At 41.4% G+C, this 27,826-nt stretch overlaps 1 protein-coding gene across 4 annotated transcripts in view; it reads left to right on the forward strand.

Moving 5' to 3' along the window:
* TENM1 (teneurin transmembrane protein 1) overlaps positions 1-27,562 on the forward strand; it is a 2,006,416-nt gene extending 1,978,854 nt beyond the window's left edge. For all 4 annotated transcript variants that reach the window (XM_069612654.1, XM_069612656.1, XM_069612655.1 and 1 more), the window contains 2 exons: positions 7,537-7,679; positions 26,302-27,562. In XM_069612654.1, the coding sequence (XP_069468755.1) occupies positions 7,537-7,679; positions 26,302-27,057 (899 nt within the window). In that variant the 3' untranslated portion in view covers positions 27,058-27,562. The remainder of the gene's footprint in view (positions 1-7,536; positions 7,680-26,301) is intronic.
* The last annotated feature ends 264 nt before the right edge of the window (positions 27,563-27,826 follow it).

The raw sequence follows: 27,826 nt of genomic DNA on the forward strand, positions 1-27,826 counted from the left end.
CCGTGACTTTACCACCATGGCGTAAACTATGTTTACGCCATGGTGGTTGGCGGATTTACCGCCCCATTCCGAGGTTGGCGGGGCGGTAAGTCCCCAATCCCCATTTACCCTTCCCCATTCCCATTTTTGCCCCATAGGGCATAATGGGAGTGGGGAAGGCGTTAATTACACCACCGTAAATTACGGTGGCGTAATTAACTCCATGGTCCCTTAGCGCCATGGATTTTAACACCTGCTAAAAGCAGGTGTTAAATCCGCCATGGCGCTAAGGGACCTCGTACTCAGGCGGTAAGGGTCGGCGCTGTTTATGCCGCCGTAAAACCCCTTACCGCCTGGGTCGTAATGAGGCCCAATGTAAGCTCATTTCTATTGACTTTGTCTATTTTGACCTGAGAATTACTTAATTTAACATATATTTACTTTCTGTTAGTAGGTGGCATGTTACATATGTGACTTGGCTCAAACGGCGTATTACACTTACTTTCTGTTGAAAGACCAATATGTTAAGCATGGGACAATGCTTTTCTACATTGTTTTGGTACCCCGGTCTGGTCGATACATTGAGTAGCACGAGTGGGTAATAATGGGGACATCAATTATTGCAGCACTTGGAAACTGGAAGGGTCTGTCTGATCACACTAACTGTATATAAAACTCCAAATAATAATAATAATTAGATTATTCATATTGTTATTATTATCATTATATTTAATTCAATTTTACTTCGGCAATTGAGTCAAATAAGTAATTATGCCGGGGCAGCTTTGACCCAAATTCCACATAGTAAGACAACTTATTTGATATAGTTAATTTTATTTTTTTGCAAGGATGTGTACACCACAAAATATCCCACAAACACATCCTCTCACACACTAAATCAGACCAAGAGAGATAATACAGCATGGAGGCCACAGGAGGATTAGTCTTTAAAGCGACAGGATTCGATCCAGAAGGTCAGGTCTTCCCTAATTTGCCAAGTTATCTGAGGAACGAGATTCCAGGAATGTGAAGGATGGAGAAGGCGCAGCATCCATCCAGAGGCAGGGTAAACGATACATGCAGAACAATATTAGTATTTGTGAGCATTATTTAACAATGGGATGAAAGCCTTAAAATGCGAGAAAAAGCTTTTTCTGTTTATGATTTCTTTCTTGCAAAGAAATTTGTTTAATATGAAATCTGATTTATGATGGGTCACTTGTGAATATAACTATCGTCAATTGAAAGGTCACACAAGAGACTAAAGGTTGCCACACACTGTGACATATGAGGTTTAACTACTGGTGGCACTGCAAAAGAGGTTTTACATTAGTACTGTCACATTATGGGATGGTCTTTGACACTTAGTTTGAGGTCAGGAATAATAGTTTCTTGGAGGTGTGTGACATTCCTATGTGTTTCGCATCTGTGTGAAACAGAGCCAAAACTGCGATTGTTCTGGTTCCAATGTTTTTCCAACAATCTCTCTATAGCATAACACACCTCTTTAAAATAAATCACTGTGGGAGACAAAAAGTCACAGTTAACATTGCAATGTTCACCCTGCTACATCGTGTATGTATTCAATCTTCAAATACACAGCATGCAATGTCATGGTATGATTATTCAAACCAATACCTCCTAGTCCCATAAGCAAAAAGACTTGATAGTAAGCATATACTGATTCACAATGTGGGGGTGTTACAATCATTTCTGGTGAAATATTCCTCAGGGAACCTTGTCCACTGCTGTACATCAAGATAGTGAGATGGAAATGTCCTTCAGGAAAGTTGTCCATCTGTTTCCCTTACAAGTTTTGTATTAATTGCAGAATAAATCCTGAGTGTATATTTCACTTAATAAGGTCCACGTTATAGCAGACATCTTGCCAAAACTGAACTGACATTCGATGTACCAGGGATATATAGAGAAATGTATGTCCATCACGTTCTTCCTCTCTGTCTCTCTCGATCTATTCTCCCTTTTCCTCTCTTTCCAAATGTCACTCTCTTTCAATCTCTCTCACCTTCACACACTATGATCTCCTGGTCCCATTCTAACCCTTGGATGAAAAACCCAAATTGCCCTACAAGTCATTTATTTGAACTAGTTCTATTGTCAAAAACGTCAAAAGAACTAGCATTTTAAAAATATAAATATTATATTATCCTTGAAACCTCTGAGTGGGTAAAGGTTATTAAAATATTCTAAAAAAGATATGTGACTTCTCGGATGGTAATGAATTTAATTATACATTTTCGGGAGTTGAAATCAATACATTCAATCTCACATAAGAATGGTCAATATGTATTTCCAGGAGATAAATGTCAATAACTGTTCACAGATGTAACCCTGTATTTCGTTTTCTTTTTTTATTAGAACAGGAGCATGTAGCTTAACATGTTACTGTATGAGAAAACGTTTAACAAAACACATGCAATTGTAATGAAAGGGCACTTTGCTTCATAGGTTCACCTATTGTCCTTTTATAGGTTTCTAAGACATGTATTTGCTTCATTTTCAATCAAAATACATTTCTTTGTGATAGGGCCCACTGCCTATAAAATACTTCCAAAATGTGGTGTGCGCCAGTGTAGCCATTATGATGCTGCAGGTTCACAAACAATTTGAACCTGCTCTTAAGTAAAAGTATTTTAGAAATTGTCTATCGTTGGAGGAGGTCATAGAATCAGGGCATGGGGTGTCTTGGCAAACCAAGACGCTTCATAACTTATAGGCACCCTGCCTGTCTCTTTTCTTTTTACAATCTCTATGTGTTCCATCAATATCCTTATTATACAGAAGTCTGGCACTTGAAAATAGGGTTGCCATGTGGGCTATGCATTATTTCTCATTTGAATGCAAGGTGCATATTTACATCACTATATAAGTACATTGAATTTCTCATTTAAATAAGTCACCATCACAGCACCTACATGCTACTGAGCACATGTTCCTTAATGACTACTTTGTAACCATATTTATGAAAGTACACAGTCCAATACAACACACTGTCAGACATATACTATTGAGATAAGAACAAAGCAGAACTTTTTAAACCTAAAAATCACACGACAGGCCAGAATTAATGGATCGAGTGGCACGACACAATGTAAAAACAATCTCAGGAATATACTTGGGGTTAAATAAATGATTTCCAAAAGGTACAGTCACTCCCCGATGCATTGCAGTGTTGCGTCATCCTTCCCACTAGCTACAGATAGATTAGTCTATAAGTGGGGTCTTCAGACACTGGATTAATCTATGAACCTGGCCCATGCCCTCAGAATCTAGTCATGTGGGCTGAAGCTAGAGGATGCACAGAGAGGCAGGAACACAGCTGTCCATAGAACATTGCCTCATCATTTTATGTGAGGTTAGCTCAGTCTCCCTAATGCCCTGTAGTTAACTCTTTATTCCCGATTATTCCATAAACCAAAAACATTGTCTCTTGCTGTTCCCACGGTGCAGCAAAAGATTCACCACAGCAACCTGTAAGAACGTGTCAGCTGCCTACACTCCGAGATAATGCAAAGGTATGCCAACAAAAATGAAATAATGATTCACTCAAACCTGCATTGACACAACCACTAGTCCCTTGCACCTCTCTACTGCCTCTGCATGTGTCACTACACAATGACTGGTACCATATCCATGTGAACAAAGCCCAGCTGATTAGACTAACTACAACCGTGTGCCATCTGTCCCGTTGCATACATGCCAGACATCCGTCTGTGAATTTAGAGCCTCTGCTGTGGAAGCTGATTATTGCTTGTATTTGTATTTGTATTTGATGGTTATGTGCTCAAATAATGAATGTACCTGGTGTATATTTGTCATGAGATGCAAATTTGTATGCTATTTTTGCATTCTTGGTGAAATAAGTGTGCTCACAATTGTGATGCATGTATGTACCTTAGACTCGCTACCTTAGAACACTGAATCTTCACTGTATTGGGAGCAGGGTGTTCAGCCACATTTTTAAGATATTCAGGTGACAGATTTGGGTTAAGCACATGGCAATTTCATGATTATGAAATGTTGCTGTAAATATTAGATTTAAGATGTCAGACCGTTTCCTGTCAGCAGATGCTCACAGCAAACAACATTTAAATTTAAGGGAATTGGTCAGAACCTTTTTCTGACAGGAATGTTCAAAGAAAGCAAAGTGTCCAAATTACTAACGGCTTGCAGCTGGCTGTTTAATATAGCAACATACATTACCTCTCTCTTTGCTGTTGATAAATATTGCAATCTTAGTACCAAATTCACAAAAGCAATGCAAATAAAAAATAAATGTACAAATGATGCACTGTTTACTTGCATTACTTGGAGAAATGTGCAGGTCACCAAAGGTGGCCTGCACATTCCCAGGGGAGTGTGTTAGAGCACAAATAATGGAATGCCCATCCCCTTTGCATACATTAATGGTGGGAGCATGCCTGGAACTTCCTTACTTCGCATACATGGACGCTGGGAGTGTTTTTCATCTTTGCGGGTCTGTCATTGTGAAATGTGTGAAAAAACAGATAGAACTATAAGTGGGACAGCAGTCGATGTGATCCACTAACACCTCCGATCACTAGTGTCAGGAAAATGTTTAATAATTGCCTATATATGTTATGTTATGTGTTAATGTGTTTTCCCGGGTGCACAATTCATAATATTGCAAACCTTCATGGTGGAGTTGCATTCCTTTATGGATCATCATGAACTCTTGACACATGACTTACTCTTCCTTAGCTCTACTGACCTTTCTGAGGACATTGACCTGCAGCCATGGACTCTCCCTATAATTAAATAAATAACCTCAGTAGTCCTCGTGAAGGCAAATGTAGCACTATGAAACTTTATGCACCCTAGTTCATAAATGACTCATCCCCAGCCCTAGAAGCTTTGCAGAGGCCCATGTCTGCAATGATTTCCCTGTATTGCCATATTTGAAACCTCAATAATACTTAAAATGTTGACCTCGAATGAAATGATGACACGCCACTGACTCTGCTAGTCTGACAGCCAAACTTAAAATTCCCCACTTCAACTTTTCTAATGTGATTAACTTCAGATGAATGGAAGTCTGTGCTCTTCTAACCAAGTTCACAATTGGGACTGGCAGGTTGCACACAGAGTTCTGCAGTACGTGCATTAATTGACTGAGATATATTACTGCAGAGATGAATGTACTGTCCCACTTGAGCAACACTCACAGGTGTACATGACTTTATTTTCTCTTGCTACATCCCCCACCACACACAGCCTCGACATTACCCTTTCCCCTCACTTTTATCTCCCTTCCTGAAGTATTTTAAGTTCATTTAGTTCATGTTTTATTTCCAGCTCAATTCTTCCCAAACTTTATCCAAATGGCCTTGATGATTTATGGCTCTTAAAAGAGATTCCGGCTGGAAAGAACATCTGTGGGCATGACCTAAGAAAAGTGAACCCCACATTCACCAAAACATAACATAATGAAAATAACTCTGCAGACAGGAGATGCTGACATGGTGAAAAGAAAAAAGACAATGGGCCTCATTACAAATGTTGCGGTAAGGCAACAATGGCTCCGGTATTGCTACCGGCGCCGTTGCTTCCTCTCTGCCACATTCCGAGTGTGCTCGCGGGTGCCGGTTCTGAGACACCTTGTCAGACCAGGCATGCAGTGCGGCACCTGCAAGCAGTACCGGAAGGCAGCAACTGCCCCGTCAATGGGGCCATTGTTGCCATCCTCCCATTCTCATTGAGCCCTATGGGGGCTCGAATGGGAATGGGGACGCACCGGGTCTGGAAAGGGATTTACCGGGCCCTCCAAGGTCGGAATGGCCCGGTAAATTCCCTTTTGCGGGAACTGGACCCGGGTTTGGGGGTAGCCATGCGCTTATTAAGGGCATGGCTACCTCCAAACTCGTAATGGGGCCCAATGTGCGTATAAACTGAGAGAAAACACTATTTTTACGCTTGCACCCTACATTTTAATAAGAGCTCAACTAACCTTCACCTAGTTTGACATGCAGGGAGCATCGACTAAAAGCACCTTAAAAAAAATGTATTGAAGACTGCTTATTTTATTTTTAAAAGCAATTGAATATGTGCATTTAACATAGCAGTTGTGTACTACTCTTAACTTCACCAGTGTTGAAGATGGAGCACATATGCAGGCCTATTTAAAATGTATTTATTTTAGGCTATCACACGAGCAATTTTCCCTAAAATCAATACATGGTCGTTTAGTATGGAACAGAAATATATGACAAGGACCACATTCAACACTTTCATAGGTGCAGGTTCAAGTAGCACTATGGAAAACCTTTCCCTAGTGTCAAACACATTTTCTTTCTATTACTGTTTTTATTTATTTATTTAGTTAGTTTATTTGTAGCACGCTGGAACAATGCCCAAAGGCATTGAAGTGCAGAGAAAGGACAAACAACAGACAAAACAGATGAAATTAAGAACAATTAAGTCAGCCACGATGGGGAAACCAGAAGGGGGGCACAACAATGACATTATTCAAATAACAGAGTCTTTAGCCTGCACCTGAAAGTCGAGATTGTCCCAAACACTCTAAGCCCCGGTAAAAGGACATTCCAAGCCGATGTGCGGCCACTGAAAAGCAGCCATTCTGGACATGGAACAGTTTGGCTACCAGGGTTTCCACCAGGCCAGTGTTGTTGGTACGTAGTGCTCGTCTAGCTGGCAACCATCTTATCCTTTTGGTTAGATGGGCTGGACTTTTGCCATACAGACAGGCGTGCGTGATGCATAGAGTCCTGAACTGGATTTGCTTCTCTATTGGCAGCCAATGCAGTGATCTTCTTGCTGCAGAAACATGCTCAGTTATGTGCAAGCAAGTCACTGCCCTAACTGCATTATTCTGGACCACCTGCAACAGATTTATCCCTGTTTTTCCAATGCGCTGCAGAGGAGTGCCACAGTAATGCAGACGTGATCCAATAATTGCACGGGCCAGTGTTTCGCTGTCTGCCTTATCAAGAAAAGGTCTCGCCTGTACGAGTACCTTGACATAGTAGGAAGTACAAGATTCCAGGCTACTCATGTGTGCTTTCATAGTAATCTCCGATTCCAGTATAAGGCCCAGTTTTTAACTTTTGGGAGTGTTGTAAAGAGGCAGTCAGAGATTTGAAAAGAGGCATATGCTGTATCCAATTTACGTAGTTTGGAGGCTGTGCCTACCAACATAATCTCTGTCTTCTCATGTTTGACCATTGCTCTGGTACAAAAAAAATCATTGAAAGAACATGGTGGTATTAGAATAGCTGTACAGTGATGTGAGTGCAGTCAGCTTCAGAGCGGGATTTGCCATCGGTCAAAACATATGTTCTTTCAATGCATTTTTGCGCAAGGGCAATTTTGCCCTAGTGCCATTACGTTTACCTGGTGCAAAATATATTGAAAGGATGTTCTTGCAGAAGAGCACATTTGCCTTATTGCATCGACAAATCACAGGTGCAAAGGTTCTGTAATACCACTCTATATAGTTAGTTGAAAAGGTGTTATGGGGTAAGTAGAGTTTATAATGCCTTCTTCTTTTCTTCCCAGATATCGGAAGCTGGTTGGAGCTCTTTGGGGTCCAGTTACACAATGTATTACCTGGATTTCCAAAACCAGACATTGAAACATTTGAATCAACCTATGAACTGTCAAAGCTCCAGACAAAAACACAAGAATGGGATCCCGGAAAGGTTAGTATCTGCTGTGACCCCTGGAGACATATATATATATCATTGGAAGAACATGTGGAAGATGTGTATCGAGAAATCTGTCCCGGAGAGAATAATACTTTGTTGTTTTGTTGCCAGTTCTGGAAGCTTCATTAGTCTGGGGGACAAAAGAAAAATTGCAGAGGGTCTAGAAATACATTACTCAACAGAATGTAAAGATGTTAACACGTGCTGTAATAATAGACGGAGGGCAAGCGCAAGAAGAGTAATACATTTCAGTTCCGAAAGGGAATATCCCCTTAAGGGCTGAGGGCATTATTTTTATCCTAACTTCCATAGGAAATCATTGAAGCCCTGCTCACTCCCAAACTTAAGAACTATCATTGGCAAGCATGGTGCAGTGGTGCTCTACTGCTACTAATTGCCCAGATCTAAGCCCTGAAGAGACACCTCAGGACTTCATTTGAAGTCGTCGGATTCTAGGTTGTGTTAATTTTTTATGGAGGTGTTAATCCGATGGCCCTGCGGAATGTTCACAATCAAGGCACTAAGTCAGGCGTAATAAACCAGAAACACTACCAACGCGATGGTTCTGTTGTGATGCTTTGGCCAGGTCCCTGTTCCCATAATGCTGCGGGGTTCCCATTATGCTCTGACACCACACATTTGCCATGAGGTTCTATGTAAAACACTGCAACATAATCTAAAATTGTGTGGCATCTCTGATGTCAACATTGCGCAAGAGGCTTCGCTGGTCGTATCCATATACATTTAACTAAAACTAGAAGGTCCTGTTTTGCTACCCATCTCGTGATGAGAGATGTCTAACATATACGGCAAGTACGTACATGTTTAAATCTTGACAAAAACAAATTAGTAAAGATGTGATTTGCTTTCCAAGTGTTGAATTTGTCACATTCCAAATTCACAAAGAAGGGATAAAGAATAGCTCTTACTTACACCTGCCTTATACTTCACACCTCCTCCTCCCTCATGCCTGTCTGCTATTCGGGCATAGTGCTCTGCCAATGATCTAATGCCAGTAAGACCCGGATCCTTCTCATTGGGATGCCTGCTCCTTGTTCCCCCCCCCCCTCTCTATGGCCAGGTTACTTGGATCCTCTTCTTTCACCCACTTATGAGGCAAACAAACTTCGGATCATCTTTGACTCTCTGATCTCTTTCTCTCCACACATCATGGATCTTGCCAAAAAGTCACATTTTCAGCTTCATTTTCTCAGGGGCATTATACCTTTCCTCACCTTCCCCTGCCCTGGTTTTAGCTAGGCTTGACTACTGCAATAGCCTCTTCCTCAACTTGCCTCTTTCCTCCTTTCGCCTGCAAGCCCAATGGACCATATCTCTCCAGCCCTAAAATCTCTCATCTGACTCCTGGTGACTGCAAGGATCACATTCAAGAAACTTTGCATCATCCACGAAGCTGTCTGAGGCCTGGGACCTCTTTGCATTCAGCTTTCCCTTCCAAAATACCTCCCCGTCTTCCAGCTCCAACTCTCTGCAGGTCAATCATTTCTCCAAGCAAAGAGTGGGAGGTAGATCCCTTTCCTTGGCTGGCTGTTACCTCTGGAACTGGATAACCCCGCTCGGACTAGAGCCGGATCTTCTTAAATTTTGGAAACTTCTCAAGACTTTGCTTTTCTCCTCTACCCCACACCCTGTGCTAAACTCTCCATCTGCTGTGACTGCGCCCTGGTCCCTTCAGAGTTATACAGGGGCCGAACACCCACTACGAACCACCCCCTACAAGTCACCCCAGCATCATGTGCCAACACTTTCCCTCGGGTTCCCGTTCCTGGGCTAGCCCTACTTGCTCCTCCCTGTCCACCGCACTAACCCCCCATTCCCCTCTTCTACTGGCACTTGCTGCTTTGGGCTGCCCAGCACTTGCCCTCCCCCACCCCTAGGGGTACCCCATTCCGGCACTTCTCCCTCTACCGCCTCCAACTTGCACTTATCACCTTGTCATGCACTTGCACGTAGGATTATCACAAGACCGGTATAACAGTTTTGTAGTTCTACTTTTGATTCCCATGTCTCCCCCTTCTTGTCTTGTAGCACCTGGAAACACCTATGTGTAGGTTCCATACAAATTGGCAGTAAATAAATAAATAAATTATGCTATACGCAAAAGAAGGTGACACTGAGTAACTTTGTCTGTAACTTTCATAGGGAACCTGGCCCATAGTGTTTTTGGTATACTACAAAATAAAAATAAAAACATGTTTCTAACTAGCGATGTATCCCTCCTGCTTCAAGGCACTGTGATGATAGGTGGTATTATTGCCCATTTGTATGGTACTCAGTTTATCAATATCAAAATAATGAAGGGCTGGATAGCCTTTGTTAGGATTTGAACATGTGACGTGTTGGATGAGCCCATGTCTGAAGCGAGTGCCAAACGCCGAGCCTTCTTCCCAGGTTTAATCTGACACCCTATTATGACAACATGTTTTGCATCCAGAGGTATTTATTATTTTTTTGTAGTTGGAATGTTTTGAATAAAAAAAAAAAAAAATAACGAAATCTTCCACAAAAATACCTGTCCAGTTTACTAAGCCAAGCCGCTGTGAATATTTAGAAGGCATCCGCATATCCAGCCAGGTCACACTGCCAGCTTTCAGACTCATTGTCCACATTTCCCACATTGGGGCCATATCTGATTGCCAGTGTGTTTAACACACTGCGCCACAGTCGTTAACTGTTTTTTATGTATAAATACAACGCCGCGCAGGAAGAGAGTTCATCACACTCAAGGAGACTGCAAGGGTAATTTAAATAATGTATTGACCGTTTTCTGCTTTCACTTTCACAGCTAAGAGAACAAATATGCTTTCTCGTTTTTTTTTGTTTTGTTCTGCATGTTATATTGATTTCATTTTTACTGAAATTGTATGCTGTTTTCTCAAAGTCACTTGCACTGTTCTTGTCGTTTCTATTGATTTTTATTCAGGCTTTTAATCTGTTAGATCATCAATTATTGCTATCGAAAATTGGTCCCAGTTGGCTCAGGTATAACTACAAATGAATAATGACTGCCTTTGCAACAATAAAATATAGATGCTCTAAATTGTTGCTTTTGCATGTGAATGTCTCGGTTTATTCTTATGTTTATACATAGTGCTTCAGAAAAGCGCACTGAGTTTCAATGTGTTTTATGTCTTTATTCCAGGATTATCATAGGATAGGAATGATAGTCCTAACCCATGCATTAGAGCACTTTCCAGCATGACTATATGAAAAAGAATGAGAAAATGTGAACTAATTAGGCAGGAGAGACACAATCACTTGAAGAGACACCTCGTGTTAGCTGTGCTTCCACAACACCCCATCCATTCAATACTGCAGCCCGTGGCTTTCAGACAGAGGCACCTCCAAAAGTCTATTTAAAGTAGCCTTTGGATCCACTTTAATGGTGCAGGAAAAGTTCACCCTGCCAGAGTTGTTAAAGGAAGCAGGCGTCACCAATGCAGAAAGCAATACAGTTAAAAGCTAAAGAACCTACCGTTCAAACCGCAGTTATAAGAGTAACAATTTGGTTATAGTGCTTCATCCCGGTTTCTACGAATTTCAATGCACTGTAATTAGAGTCACCAATATTACTGACGTATGCTACTCAGTCTTATCGACCTGTGGAAGATGAAGGGTTGAAGTGATTCGACCGGGAAATTGAACCCATATCCACCTGTTCCCAAGCCAAGCACATTCCACTTAAGCTACCTGCCTGATTAGTATAGCAATAACATCACTTCCTTTTTTTGTAATATCATTTTTATTGAGTTTTCAAAATAATTCAACATCTTAATAACAATGGACTCCATCGACTCGGGAGGATAGCTCAGCCGCAAAATGCTCGCCTTGGAAGCAAGACGACACGAATTCCACAGGTTCGATCCTTAGAAACCTCTGGGTATTAAGTGTGTTATAAATAACCTACCATATATCATAGGAGAAACAAAAATACAGGATGTTGTCCCCTCTCCTCCATCCACTAACAAAACAGCTGTTGCATTCTCTGGATCCACCATTAAGTTGAACACATCCAAATCTCCAAATCAATTGCACTTAAATTTATACAACCACTGAGACCATGGTTGAATTTTAACCAAGCTTCTGTGGCTGACCCTATTTCAAACTACCAACCTCCCATCCGCACACCTCCAGCGCAGGTACCTACCCCCGGATAAAACCAATGTGAGAACAATCCTGAAGTCCTGCAGATGGTAACATGACACCTCCTCTGCAGGAAAGAGACCTTTCCCCAAGTCTCACATCTAGGGCCTTTCAGACCCGCATTTGACCATGAACGGAACTCACTCTTGCTGAAAAATCCCATGTGGTATTCACTAGTTCCATCAATTTCTCCATAATGAAAATGCTCCACAGCTTCTGTGACCATTCCGACTTGTTGGGGGCTCAAGAATGTTTCCAGTTCCGAGCAAATTACAGTCTGCTCAGACAGGATATTGCCTCCCACATTCTTGGGAACCTGTACTCTTTCCTACTAATGGGAGGAACACCCAACTACAGCTGCAATGGGTCTAACCTTTGTTGTGTGCCTATTACCTCTTTCATCCAACTCAGCAGTTTGGCCCCAGAAATTTGAATCCTGGGTTAGTGCCACCAAATGTGTGACAGCAATCCTATATGCTCACACTGACGAGGACAGTGGGGAAACAGCAGCACACTTCTTTGAAAGTTTTAGGGAACCCAATGCCACCCATGCAAAAACTTAAAATTGTGTTCCATCACCGCTGTGAAAAGATTACCATGGACAGCTCCAACCAATACAATTTAAACTTCTGCCTACTTAAGAGGTCTGCTGAAACCAGAGATTTATATACCTTAGAGCGGATCCCCTTCGATGTGATAGATAAATTAAAGACTTTCTCAAACAATTTGAGATCTTGCCCCAGGGTGTTATTCCAATTCAGCTCAGTAATAATTCCCTTTAGCCTTAGGTAATCAAAGATGGATGAAACCTCCGACCCTGGATTTACCCTCGTTCTTCATAACCCTTAAGTTCCCCATTAGCAAACAATTGCCCCTCTCATTCAAGAACCCTATTAACCCTTTTTTTAGCATCACAAAACCCTTGTTTGGAAATGTCCAAAGGCCTCCCCCAAAGTGAGTTCATAGGTAACTGCCAGGAGGATAATTTATCATTCAAACCACCATTATTGCCCGAGCGGCAAGACCACCCCTAACGTCGGATGTTTCCTAACTAAGATTGGGATAGATCTCATCGGAGCCAAAAGAAAATATCAAACCTTTTTGAGGTGAGTTGCCATATCCTCTGAGTGTGACCAGTAGGTTCATAAATTATCCCTCAAATGACCTAGGAGTACACTCATTTGAGTCGCCTTATGTTACAGTTGAAAATCTGTGAAGCCTAAACCCTCACATTCCCTACGAAGGGTGAGCATTGTTTTCTTGACTCTCTGCCGTTTGCCGGGCCAAACGAATGTACTAGTCATCAAGTTCAGATCGGGATTGCAGAGAAAAGTAAAGCAAATGTGGAAGGGTATTCATCTATACTGATCTCATCCTCGTATACCATGAAAGAATGAGCGCCTCCCATCTCTTCATATCAGATCTCAATGCATCAAAGAGAAGGTCATAATTCAGTCCAATTAATGTGGTCAAATCTCTAGGTATCTGAATGCCCAGATATATGATGGCTGTTTTCTCCACCCTCATATCAAATATCTCCTCTCAATGTTCTAAACTAGAGGCTAGGATAGAGACTGGCATTATCATCGATTTAGCAATGTTAATCTTCAATCCTGAGAAGAAGTCAAACCTTTAATTCAACAACAATAGTTAAATCTGTGCTTGCAAGATTCCACTATTATGCAGAAGGAACAAGCATTCTGGACAAAGCCAGAAAAGAAGGTCCTGTGACCAATGGAGACATGATGATAACCATCTTTCAGGACGGACCTCTCCAAGTTTAATCTAGCGAGGTGCTGCCTATCTATCCCACTGACACAATGGCTTAACGGCAAGGGTGTGCGTTATTGCAGGGTTTTCTTTTTTCAATCTGGCCTTTTTTATGGGGAATGGTACCCTTGACCTTCCCTTAAATTATGTCACATCTACCAAACAGCTGGAAAAGGTCACCTGGACACCTGTCTGTCAGAAGTCCTTCCAGAGCATGAAGGATGGCATGTGCCAGGCCCCAGTTCGAAAGAACCTGAATTTTGGGTAGTAGTTTATCATGCAGACAGATGCTTGTGAGTTTGGCATTGGTGCAGAGTTGGCGCAACTGAACTCTGATGGGGTAGAACAACATTGTTTAAACCTGAGTATGCACTAGACCAGGTGAGATTACAATTGGGCCAACATTGAGAAGTAGGTGTGTGCAATAGTTTGGGCGGTATGCATGTTGAAACCCTTCATATTTGGGTCTCTCTTCACTGTCCAAACTGACCACAGACCTCTGAGGTGGCTTATAGCCATGCAGAGAGAGAACTCCAAGTTACTGCATTGGGCCATATCCCTACAGGAATTGGGCATGGACACACAACAAAAATGCTGTGTTCCAGGACTCCAATGCAGATGGCCCCAGTTGGGTGTTTCACCAGGAGGCTGAGGCAGACCCTTGTGATATGATATGGCATTTGTAACGCGCCTATACACAAGTGTTTCAAGGCGCGATTAGGCAAGGAAAGGGGAACAGAGGGAGGACAGAAACAACGATCTTAATAGGCCAAGTGACAATGAGATCGTGCAAGTGCAGCGGAGGGGAAAAGTGCCAGGGGAAAGGGGAGGTGGGAAGTACTGTACATGGGATAAAAACAATTACAAGTGCGGCCGGCAAATGCAAGGGTAAATGCAGACAGCATATGTCCAAAAGTGCAGGTAGGGTGGGTCTCAACCACTTGGCTGTGTGGTGTGTGAGGACTTACCATCTGGCCTGGGCGCAAAACCCTGGCTTTTTTGTTTTTTATTAACAAATAGAAAGAATGACAAGGGTAATTCTGTCTCAAGTAAGGGTAATCTGCCAACCAGATTCCCCTTTTTGTCGACTCCACGCCATGAGCATAGTGCGCTGGTGCCCAGCCGCATCAGTAGCCTGATCCAAGGCACCTACTTAACTCATGGCACAGAGCAGGTTTGAAGGTCACGGGATGCCAACCTGACAGTCACAGAGACAGCCAAGTCCCAGAGGCTGGACCTTCTCTTTGATCTCTTTGATAATACCCTCTGCCCAAGACAGTCGCACATTAGGCTGCTGTCTTGGTCCCGGGTATCAAGGGGGCACACCGATTCAAAAGGAGTAGCCTCACACCAGGTGACTGCATCTCTAAAGGCTTTAGTTCTCAGTGAAAAGGGAAGGGGGCAGGATCATGACATGCAGGCTCTGGTGAAGGTAAGGAGGGCTCTGTCATCTAGATTCTCACTTCTCTTTCCTGTCCCCTCCACTTCCTCTGGAGCATAGCACTTTGGTTATGACATCAGGAAGCTAAAGTCAACTCCATTCAAGTACAGGGATTGGACCACTAAGGCAGGCTAGGTTTATTCCAATCATCTGAAGACTGATGCCCTTAAATTAAGGGTTCTTCCACCCCTTTATAAGATTTGCCCAGTTCCTCTCAGATCCTTTAAGGCTGCAGATTTGTTCTGAAAATCTCCCTGAACTGACTTTGGAAGAGTTCTGCTCTCCACAGCCCTCAGCCTAAGGTGAAGACGGAATCATCCAAGACAGAAGGAAGATCTGTCCCCGCCACCCCCAGGACACATCAGGAGTGGCCTCTGTTGTGGATCAGGACCTACCGATCTGCACCAGAACCTCCTGAGCTGGAAGATCAGACCTTGAACAGAATAATCCTATCCTCAAGTCCCCCTGACAGGGCTTCAAAGAAACGGGAGGACGAGACCAGCTGAAGCTCCCTGTTCCCTGCACCTTGAACAAGAGGAAGTCACCGGCACTGGTTGTTGGGCTCTCCCACCACATCAAACCTTTCTTATACTGTTGTCTGTGTATTCTGTAAATTGTATGTATTTAACCATATCCTCAATTGACATATTTTATTTGTGGGTTTGTCATTTTAAAAGCTCACATTTACATGGGTACAAAAGGGCTTGCATTTTATTTTGTATTTTTGTATTTGTATTTATTGAGGACCAGGAGAAATTGCTTGTATCCGAAAAACTGTACTTCAGGACAACATCAGTACATGGAGCAATCCCATCACTGTTTATTTGACAATTCGAACATTAATGATAATTAGTACATGGCGAGAGACAATCATATTTCTTCAAATGATATGATTGGCCCTCGCCAAGTCGTTACCTGGCCAGGAAAGACTCGCCTGAAGTGCTCCGTTTGGAGCACCGAGTCCCGTGGAGTTGCTTTCCATTCTTCCTGGCCACCATGGAAAGGCAATCCATGTCGACCATTTTATTTGCTATCTGAACTCGAGAAAAAATGCCATTAGCACCATGGTATGACATGCCGGGTACTAATAACAATAGAACCCTTGGAGTGGGGGCATTACCGGTAATCTCAGGTTCTATTGCTTTAGTGGACACAAAAGTCAGGTGGTGGTGAAGGGAGAAGCTGGGAATATGTATTGGTAGGAGCAAAGACTGCCTACAATACATATCATTGTATACAGTTATACAGGAGGTGGATTACGAGTGAGAGATGATGCTGTGGTAAAACTTGAGTGTGCACTGCAGGGAGAGGTTGTTTTTTTATTTTTGAAGCAGTTGTGAAGGCCTGAACCATACTATGTTCTTGATCTCAGCAGAAGGTAAGTCCAGTAGTAATGGAGTGTGAAGGAACGGAGCAGGAGGGCCTGCAAGGTGGGGAAGGAATGTAGAGTTTCAGCAGGTCTTGGGAGGTAACAAAAAAATGAGGGTATCACTACATATTATCCCCACCAAAATTATCGCCATATATATGGTCGTCTGGAACGGCCATAGGTGATATTTTTTGGAGGGGGGGGTCATTTTTGGGATTTTTGGGAGCGGGGGTCGTGGGGGTGTCCCCACACTCCTTTAAAAATAATGCAGTAGTTGTGGGGGTGTCCCCCGCAGATTCCATGCCTTAATATTGCCGCAAAAATATGGCGATATTTTTGTATGGTGATATTTTTGCAGTGATATTAACACATGGAACCAAAATGATCAGGAGACAGAGTTGGCTAGACAGGGGGTTAACCCATGAATGGTTGGAAGACTTTGAAGAGGTATTGCTGTGACATGGAACGTCCTCCTCCACGGAGGCAATGGGCAGATGTGGGAGAGGAGCAAAGGAGGTTGGAGAGAATGTGCAGTTTTCAAAAGGTAGTAAGCTATTAATGGGGCAAAGGACTGGGGGTAACAAGGAGGCTGAAGGAGTAGTGCACGAGTGAAAATCAAGGGTCAAATGAAAGATTTAGTGTCATGAAAGGTAAGGTGGGGCCAGGTTTTACAGCAATGGAGGAGGAAGATAGTGTTTCGCACATTCATACTCATGATATGATATGATATGATATGATATGGCATTCATAACGCGCCTATACACAAGTGTTTCAAGGCGCGAAAAAGTGATATACAGACGATGCCAGTGCAATGTCACAAGTCCGCCAATCAGAGATCAGAATATGATTCTCAACACAAGATCAGGCACTTCAAAAGAAGGCATAGAATTCTGCCAGCAACAAACCCATGTGCAAAACACGTTATCCATCAGTTTATCAAACCTCCTCTTCTATCAAAGAATACGTTGACCTTGAGCAAGTCATATGGCCAAAGACTTATATTGGGACACTACTCAGCGAGTGCGTTAATACTTGTCAGATTTGCCCAGTACAGCTTATTTCCTCCACTCAGAAACAGTGGTCGAAGTGGGCGGGAGCGGTCGGGAGCGGTGTTCCTATTCTTATTTTAATTACATTTTACCGTTCCTATACTTTTAATTTAAAAAGAAACCGTTCCGGAACGGTTTCTTTTTAAAATAAAAGTTATAGGAAGAGGTTGAAACTTGAACTTTCAGTGCACTGCACCGGACGTTTCCTTAAAGAGCAGGCACATGTTTTTTTATTTTTTTATTGTGCATGGGAGGGGGCATGGTGATGGGGCTTGTGGGGAGCGGGTGCAGGCCAGTAGAGAACATAGTTCCACTACCTCTTTTCGTACACTTCGACCACTGCTCAGAAAGGCAGTTGTTCAATTATGTATCTGTCAACACTACCACCAGGCTACAATAAATGTCACTGGGGCAGATAGGCCTGCTATTTTAATACCTGCTTTGCGATCAAACGCACACATCCTTTCCAGTAAAACATTGAAGTACAAAGATGATGTAATACATAACAAAATTATGTTTACAGAATGTCACCTTGTATTTGGAGTGACCTATCTATGCACTTTGTCCATCGGCCTTTCTTTGACCTGTCTGAGGCCCCACCTAGGCTGTAGGGATGCTCATTATTTACCTGTCTGGTAGTGAAATTCTGAATTAGCTTAAACATGTCTGTTGGATGTTGTGGTCAGTCTTTTCATGGGAGTCTGTGCAAGCTGGCATCACATGAAGCCGCGGCAGCAAGTGACACAGTTACATTTCACAAACTCTCGTCAGACAGGTCGTTTTCACACCTGGGTTGTGCACCACCTGCTGCTTTTCATTCCATAACCCATAGAATTGCAGCCTACTATAAGACTAGCAAATCTGTACACAAAGCGGGCATCCCCAAGGGGGCTGCCTTTCCCCGCGGTTATGGAGGCAGCCCGGAATGCGCTGTTCTTCTCCTTCGACATGAAGGCCATTTTAACAAAGCAGAGTTTATTCAATGCCAAAAGAGCTTTGAAATCGCCATGAAAGGATGATCCTGCTGTTTACGTCATAAGTGTCCTGGCACTGTAGTGTGTCTGATTTAAACAACAACAAAAAAGAAGCCCGGGTGGGAAGGAGCCAGACAAATTGCATGCAGACACCAAGCATGGTGCTGGAGATTAAGGGACCCGTTTATCAAGTTTGCGAGTTTAAGGGCCAGTAAAAGGCCCCAAAGGACAGTTTGGGGACTGAGTGATATAATAATTTCAGACGAAGGCACAGAGTTCTAAGGTGTGATTTTTCAAAAGCTCATCCTTATTTTCTACTTTATCTTTGGATTGTTTACCAGTGTGTTCATGGCCCACCAGAAACAAAACACATGCTTCAACAGTTTGCCAGTTTGTGCTCTCAGCACAACTCACATAAATAGTGTATGGGCCTCATTATGAGTCCAGCAGTATCCGTGCCGGAAAAACCCAGTATTACATCCCCGGTGACCCAGTAATTCTGATGGCGGAAAACTGTAAATCCCCATTTCCATGGAGTCCATAGTACTCCATGAGGATGGGGATCATGGAAACACTGGTTCCATCTATGACAGAAACCGTGTCCCCTGCACACTATCAACAAGAGGCTGAAAGCCTGTATAGAAGTTTTAATAGGTACAGTCAGTAGCCTAGTAGTTTTGACAGTTTTAAAATAAATTTCATTGCTTTGTTTAGCTCACAAAGTTATTCTTAAATCATCCAATTATTTCTTGACAACTTTTCTGTTTATCCAACAAACAGTAGTTTATTCATTTTATATCAACAAATCATAAATCACAATTTAATGTGGCCCAACGCGTTTCGAGTATCAATTTTCACTCTTCATCAGGGGCAATGTGTTCTGTATTCTTAACATTCAATACAATTTCTGTAGAAAAAAGTAATGAATTATCTAATAATATGTATTCATGTTTATACTTTTGAACCAAAACATGGTACTTCATTAGCTAGATAGGAGTACAAGAAATGGCATCATCGCATGTTTTCAACCAATAACATTAGTTTAAGAAATTTAGTCTTGTAACAAAGGATGAACTTATTCACCAAATGCTTGGGAGCCTATTGAGTTTGTAGACAATACCATCAATAGAATCGGAGTGTGATTGGTAACCTATTAAGAAAAAAAGTGGGTAATGGTGTAACAAGATCCTGTTCCTGTGCTATTTAGACATGTAAGAACTACAATGGTGACAAATGCCAAGCACCCGTGGTGATTTATGAAGTGTAGAATAAAACCTAAACTCACTTCACGATGTCATGTAGGACACCCCCAGTAGTCTTTTAAAGGCATCAGTGTGAACTGGTTGTAGTGTTCTAAACAAGAGAGAAATAGCATGGCTATATTATAAAGAAAAGGTCAAGCCGCCTAAGAAAAGGTAGCCTTAAAGGATACTTACAGTACAAGAAGGTGACTGCTGGTAAGAGGTAGAATATGGGCATTCTCCATCCGCACCCGAATGCCGGATAAGAGTGGTATGTATATTTATAGTCACAAGTGACGTCACCCGCACATGTGCGTGATGACGTCACATTGCGAGCTCCAATTCTGATTGGATTTAAGTGTAAACATGGTCGCGAGTGACGTCACCCACGCGTGTTGCGTGATGATGTCGACGCGACCAACCTCACACAAAATAATCGTGTAGAGGGAATCATGGGAATTGAAGTTTGTTTTCCCATCGTACTGTATGTTAGACGGCAGCATCTACTAGAACGCAGAATATGTTTTCCTACTGGGAGGCAAAAGGTGGTAGTCCGCCTCGTTTGTCTGTAGATGAATCTGTATATGTATGGACGCTCCCTAGAAGCACTAAATGATTGTGTATGAGTGTTTCTGTGTGTTACTCAAGGCTTGAAATAGTTGAAAAAAAGTGTTGAAATAAAGTGTTATTGCACATAATAAATGTCACTGTGACCAGTGGGAGAGTGGGCAATGTATGTCCACAACCTAACTAAGTGTTGTTAGTGAGATAGAATAAATATTCAACAAAATAAAATTTGGTGAGCAAGTAATAAAAACAAAATAAGATAAATCGTCTTAAATACAAAAGAGACTCCCATGCATTTTTCAAAAAATGGTATCAGAACACAAATAAAACTGTGTATCTAGATGAATCTGACCAATGAATGGGTGTACATTCTAAAAATCAAATTATACACTTGTAATCATTTTATATGTCTATTATATTCCATTTGAACCCAGAATTTGAAGGGTTTTCATCCTCTTTGGTAACAACATGTAGTTGGACATGCTACAATTTAGGGAACTTATTGAAAATCAATTATATTAAAAAACTGTATGGTATTAAAAATCAGGGGTGGTCAAAGGAATCAAAAAATAAGAGAAGAGGTACCATGGCTGTGTTTCCAGATAAGTATACAAGCTCACAAGAATGGACCCAAATAGTATTCCTCATTTAACCTTAAGGGGTACATGGCGTCTAGTTTTTGTATCCAATACAACTCTCTTTGGGCTAAGATTTTTTGGAGATCACCTCCTCTTGAGAGTGGGTGGACCACTTCAAGAACTAGCATTCTCATTTGTGAAATGGTATGTTTTTCATCTCGATAATGTCTGTAGACCGGTGACTTCACATTTTTTGTTCTTATGGAGGATTTGTGTTCTGTCCACCGTTCTTTTACTTTCCGGTTAGTTTTTCCAACATAATATTTTCCACAGGGACAACGAATTGCATAAATCACATTTTTGGTATCACATGTTGCGTAGTCTTTCAAATTTATTTTTTTGCCTGTGTTGGGGTGTCTCACTTGATCTCCTTTTATGATATTATTGCAATGTTGGCAGTGTAAACAGGCGAATGTACCTTTTTTCTGCTTCGTATGAGTGGTCTGTGTTGTTCTTTTTGGTTTTTCTGCTTTAATCAGTTGGTCTCTGATGTTTCTACCCCGTTTGTATGCCATCATAGGGGGATCTAGAAAGAGTTCTTTTAAAGTATTATCTGTCTGTATGATATCCCAATTTTTGTAGATGATCCTTTTGACTTGGAAACTTTGGCTTGAGTACTTTAACTTATGTATTAGATTTTTGCTTTCCTTCTTTGTATTCCCTTGGAGGAGGTCTTGTCTTTCTTGTAAGTTGGTTCTGACTATGGCTTTTTCCACCGTCTCTGTTGGGTACCCTCTTTCAAGGAATCTCTGTTTCATGATATCATATTCATTCTGAAGAGTAGATTGATCTGGTGTTATCCTCTTTAGTCTTAGTAGTTGACTGTAAGGTAAGTTTTCTTTTAGATGTTTAGGATGGAAGCTGCTATGATGAAGGCAACTGTTGACATCTGTCGGTTTTCTATATATCTTTGTCTTGAGTGTTGTACCTGAGCGTTCAATTGTGACATCAAGAAAATTCACCTCCGGTCTTCCTATCTCCATGGCAAAACCAATTCTGTCATTGTAGTTGTTGAGAGATTCTGCGAATTTCACAAGTTCACTTTCAGTTCCATGCCAAATCCCAAAAATATCATCTATGTAGCGTCTCCAGCATTTGATCTTGTCTCTCCATAGTGGATTTTCTAATACAAATTTGAGCTCAAACTGGTGCATAAAAATATTTGCATACGATGGGGCCACTGATGAGCCCATTGATGTTCCAGAAATGTGTAGGTAGTATTGGCCATTATATCTAAAGTAATTATTATAGAGGATGATGTTTATCAGTTCAATTGCAAAAACTTTTTGTATATGTACATCTGAATGCCGAAGTAAAAACTATTGCATGGCTTCTATGCCATCTTTGTGAGGGATTTAATTATAAAGACTATTGACGTCCATTGTGAACAAGATACGTTCTTCCTCCACTAAGTTTAAAGTGTTAATTATACCCAGAAAGTGAGTGGTATCCTTTAGGTATGTCATGGTTTTTTGTATTGAAGGTTGTAATGCAGTGTCCAGGTAAATTGCAAAAGGTTGAAATATGCTGTCTGTTCCAGCTACTATTGGTAGAAATGGTGGATCTTCTTTGTTTTTATGTATCTTCGGTAACCCATAGAACACTGGGGTCACGGGGTGTTTCTGTATAAGGAAATCAGCTGTTTTCTCACTTATCCAATCCATATCCATAGCTTTGTCAACTACATTTTTGATAAGGTCCTTAATGTTCAAAATCAGGTCACCATCTAGTGGTAAGTAGGTCTTGATGTCATTGAGAAGTTTCAAACATCCTGTATTGTATACATTAGTGTCCATTAACACTAAGGCACCTCCTTTGTCGGCTTGTTTTAAGGTCAAAGTATTATCCTCTGCTAACTGTTTAATCACCAATAGTTGATGTTTACGGATGTTGCTGGTTTTTGGTGGTTCATATTTAATACGTTTTAAATCCTTGGTAGTCTTTTGTTTGAATAAATTAATTAGTGGATGATTCACTTGTGGATGGAAGTTACTTTTGTTTTTAAGTTCCAAGTATTTATGTTTATTTACTGGTTGTAAATTATCCTCAATGTTGTTAAAAAACACTTTCAGTTCCATTTTTCGTATTAATTTCAACAGGTTTACTTCTTCCTCAAAAAAGGAGGTTTGGTTGGTAGGTATGAATGAGATTCCTAGATTTAATGTCTCTAGTTGGGTCGTAGTAAGAGGTTTGGAGGATATGTTTATCACCAAATTTCTGTCTATTTCTTTTTTTGTCGCAGTTTTCTTCTATCCTCTTCTTGTCTTGTGCCTCCTAAAAAAGGAATCTGTGGAGTGTGTGTTGATGCTCCTGCTGTAGGTTCTCGTATGGATTCTATACCACCAGTTTCTTGTTCTCTTGTTGGTCTTGTCGTAGGTCTGTCTTCCAATTCACCACTTGTGACTTCACTGCTGTCGCTGTTATTTGGCTGCTGGGGTTGTCTAGGTGGTCGGTTTTGTGGAGTCCTATTATTAGAGTAAAACTCTTGCCAAGTGTAGACAATATCTCTCGCATAGTCCAATGTATCCCTTCTGAATTTCCTGATTTTCCTTTGTTCAATATCCTTTCTGTATCCCTCAAGTTTAGTATTAGTGTCCTCCAAAATTTTTTCCAATTCGGTTTTTGTTTTCAATTTGGATAACTGTTTTGTTACCTCATCTATTTACTGTTGTAGATTGTTAACTGATTTTGCTAATTCCTCAATTGTTAGTAGGATTTATTTAAGATGTGCTCCCACCTAGTTACAAAATCCTAGTTAAAAAAAAACTGTGTATCTAGATGAATCTGACCCATGAATGGGTGTACATTCTAAAAATCAAAGTATACACTTGTAATAATTTTATATGTCTATTATATTCCAGGTTAGACCTGGCGGAAGTGACACCTCCCGCATGCAAGACTCGGAATCAGCCTGTCCGGCTGCGTGCATTTAATTTATCATGCTACCTCCACCTGGATTTCATTGTATCTTTATTCCTCGTTCCTATATATCTGAATTCTGTTAGTGTGTTTCTGTGTCCTTGGAATTAATGATGCAAAAAAAAGAAAATCTTACCAGTGTGCATGATCTTTTGAATTTCACTTTGTCGACTGTTCATTTTCTTCAACATCGCTGTTATTATCGGCACACATCGTTTCTACATTGTAGAGGAGAATTGTCAGCATCCTCTCATTACCAACATGCAACAAGCTATCTATGCTTTTACAACGGCACCACCACAGCAGACTTGCAATGCAATTACAATGATAACTATTACCATCATTAGCACCGTTCATTTACATTATTCGGTCAATTTTAGCACTTTAACGCCATGCACAATAGATAGAAAATGGCACCGTGGGCTACTCTTTGATGTGATAACTCAAAGGTGTTTCGTTCATGATAAATCCATGATTGTACTACCTACAGTTCTTTATCACTGCCATTGTCTGCACATCTGGTAATATTTCCAACCAATTTAGAAAATGATATGCAACCATGCTAGACCAATTGAATTTGACTTCATACCTCCGGAACGCGTGCAGCTGCCACTTTCTTACTCACCTATCGCTCTGGACACTCCGCCTTTAGATTGTTCCTGGCATTATTGTCTGGGGGCTTTTTACATTTCTCCGGGCATAATGTCTACCCTTGGTGTCGACTCCCATCCCACTGATCTCCCTATCGCTCCTGTTGCGATGGGGGGAAAGGGGGCAACTCCTGTGTTCAAATGGTTTGCAACCTAGTCATCATCCCCTTCGTTCGACTCGGAGGAATTTGCATCATATATTCACGCACTTCTTGCTGTTACTCCAGGTAAACTGGACATTTTTTAGGAGGTCTTTGTTTACCTTGTGACTGCTGAAAGGCAGTTCTTTCCTTTTTACCCCCTGGCTTCATTTTCAGAGTAGTTGACATTTTGCCTAAAATTAGAATTGGATTATATTTCTGATAGTGACCCAAGATCCAAGTTGTATTACCTTTTCTTGTAATAACTGAACATATTATGCTTAGGTAGCACAATGTCTTCGCTTTCATAGTCAAATAGCAAATTAAAAAAGGTGATGGCTGGAAGGTTGAGAATTCATCTTAACCTCAGGCATTGCTCCGAGCAACCCTCCAGACCGTCGTTCTTCACCTGCCAAGCCATTACAAAAGGGGAAAGACCATATGCAAATCAGGCTTGGTTCCACCTCAAAAGGGGCGGTCCAGGCTGAACTATTTAGTCACATCCCTTTTGCACAAGACCAAAAGCATCCTCAGACATGTTTCAGCCTTGTTGGGCCTCATGGGTGAGGGGTAGCTTGGGTCTCTAGGCCCAACAGGCACGGGACTCGCTTCTGGGCATACCCTTCTGACTCAGGGTGACTATAGCAAACAAAAGATCTTACAGCTGGAAGGTTTAGAATTAATCAAAATATATCATCAGATACAGATTATGGAACTGAATGTATTAGGAAATGCATGCGGAACAATTTTTTACATGGAAAATCATCACTTTAAGCTCCAATGGATGCAGGAAGAGTGTCCATAGTCAACATGACTATGAAAGGTCTCTCTTAAGCATTGACTAAACAATCAAACTGTTACAGAATGCCTAAATGCAGCATCTATTGAGCCCTACTAAGACATATACAGTGCTGGAAAATGTAAATTATATAATGCTTGCATGCTGATATGAAAATGGCAAGCAAATGCTTAATGCTGCTTATCAGCGGATTTTTAGGAAGTGAAATAAACATGTAGAATGTAATAAAAATATTTCCAATGATTTAATAAATGCAAATTAATGAACAGTGAGAGAATGTTATAATCTGCTTACTCCATGCTTAAAGCACACATTAACTGATTGTAAGAGAAAAATAAATATCACTATATTGGAACTGTTATTTAAACATTTCACCTGCTTGATTAAAACTTGAGAAATGTTAAGCAAGCATTTCTCTTTATCTAGACAAGGGTTTGCATGGTGCAGGGGCCACCTCATCTGAAGAGTAATTAATGACCAATAAAGACACATATTGATCCTCATTGAAAACAGTTATTGCAGTCCTGGAATAGCCTATTAGTAAAGCAAAATGTTCTAACCAAGCACTGCTGTATGGATCTTGTTCACAAAAGTAGCTCTAAGGATGCTTTAAGTGTGACCCAGAAGGTTTGAAAAAAAAACATTCATAGTATTGTAGGTAAACTGGAAGTGTAACATTTAAAACCAACTATATAAAAGGAGCATATGCTAACTTCACACAGAGTCTGAAGATTAGTTAAACTTATGAAAAAATGCACAAGAAAACTCAGTTCTTTGATTCTCGTTGTTCAGTGTTGTTGAAAGGATGCAATAGAGAAATGTATTTAGGGACAAGCAAAGGAATTGAACGTGATGTACACATATTTAACTCTTTTTTGTTGTTGTTTTTTTTCAGACCATCCTGGGAATTCAGTGTGAGCTGCAGAAACAACTGAGGAACTTTATTTCTCTGGATCAACTTCCCATGGCGCCCAAATACAATGGTGAAAGGTGCCTTGGAGGAAAGCAACCCCGCTTCGGGGCCATTCCTTCTGTTTTTGGAAAAGGTATCAAATTTGCCATTAAGGAAAGTATTGTGACCGCTGATGTAATTGGCGTGGCAAACGAAGACAGTAGGCGTATTGCGGCCATCCTCAACAATGCCTACTACTTGGAAAGCCTCCATTTTACGATTGAAGGCCGGGATACTCATTACTTCATTAAGTTGGGTTCTCTGGAAGAGGACCTAGCTCTTATTGGCAACACTGGAGGAGGACGCATTCTGGAGAACGGCGTCAACGTCACGGTGTCCCAGATGACTTCCGTGGTGAACGGAAGGACTAGAAGGTTCGCGGATATACAACTCCAGCATGGCACCTTATGCTTCAATGTTCGCTATGGGACAACCATTGAAGAGGAAAAGAACCACGTCCTGGAAATGGCCAGGCAGCGGGCAGTGGCCCAGGCCTGGACTAAAGAGCAAAGGCGGCTGCAAGAAGGGGAGGAGGGCATCCGGGCCTGGACTGAGGGGGAGAAACAGCAGCTTCTAAGCACCGGCAGAGTGCAAGGCTATGACGGATATTTTGTTCTCTCGGTTGAGCAGTATCTGGAACTCTCGGACAGTGCCAACAACATTCACTTCATGAGACAGAGTGAAATAGGCAGGAGGTAACAGACAAGCAAATTCCCTGCCTTTTGCGTCACCAAAGACTGCCTGTTTTTAAACATACAATGGTTTATGGTATTGATTTTTTTAGATCAGAACTCTGTATATGTAAATAAGGAGGAAAAAAGAAAAAAAAACATATCCAACTGCCTTTAAATGTGACAAAAGATGGTATTTTATTATTGTTTATTTAAATCCTTTAGGAAAAAAAAATGACGGTGGAGCTTGTTCCTTCCTGCGTGCCGGTGTTGAACATTTTACAAGCGTACAGCCGCTTGAGGAGTTCAGGACACTCAACTGCAAAGTCCCCTCTCCTTCATTAATTGTGTGCTGTAGGGCGCCAGTGGGTTACTGTATCTTCTTAGCTCAGAAAAAACTGCATAGCATTCTCTACGTTAAGACACATATATCGCTCCAGATTCGATGTTATTTTTCGTTTATCCTTTGCGATAAGCTAGAATGAAACAATTAATAATAAAGGTAAATAATACCAGAGTTATTTAATAAATTAGACTCCGTTTCTATGACTATTCGTATTCACCAGTGATCATGTGCGCGTTTTGTTTATGAGGTCATTACAATGTCAATATTGATCAAAAGTGTTTCCCTTGTTCTAATAATGGGGTACACCGGGGATTGTGGACTGAACAGAGCGATACCCAGTGTCTCGGCTTCTGATTCCTCCGCTACTGACCGTCCAAAACATGGAAGGCGACGTCGGGGCAGGCTATGTAAAGCGCTGTGATACTCACCCTGCATTCAACTGTTTGCACTG

Source organism: Ambystoma mexicanum, chromosome 5p (assembly GCF_040938575.1).
Source record: "Ambystoma mexicanum isolate Mex_15411 chromosome 5p, UKY_AmexF1_1, whole genome shotgun sequence".
In the NCBI taxonomy this organism is placed as follows: Eukaryota; Metazoa; Chordata; class Amphibia; order Caudata; family Ambystomatidae; genus Ambystoma; species Ambystoma mexicanum.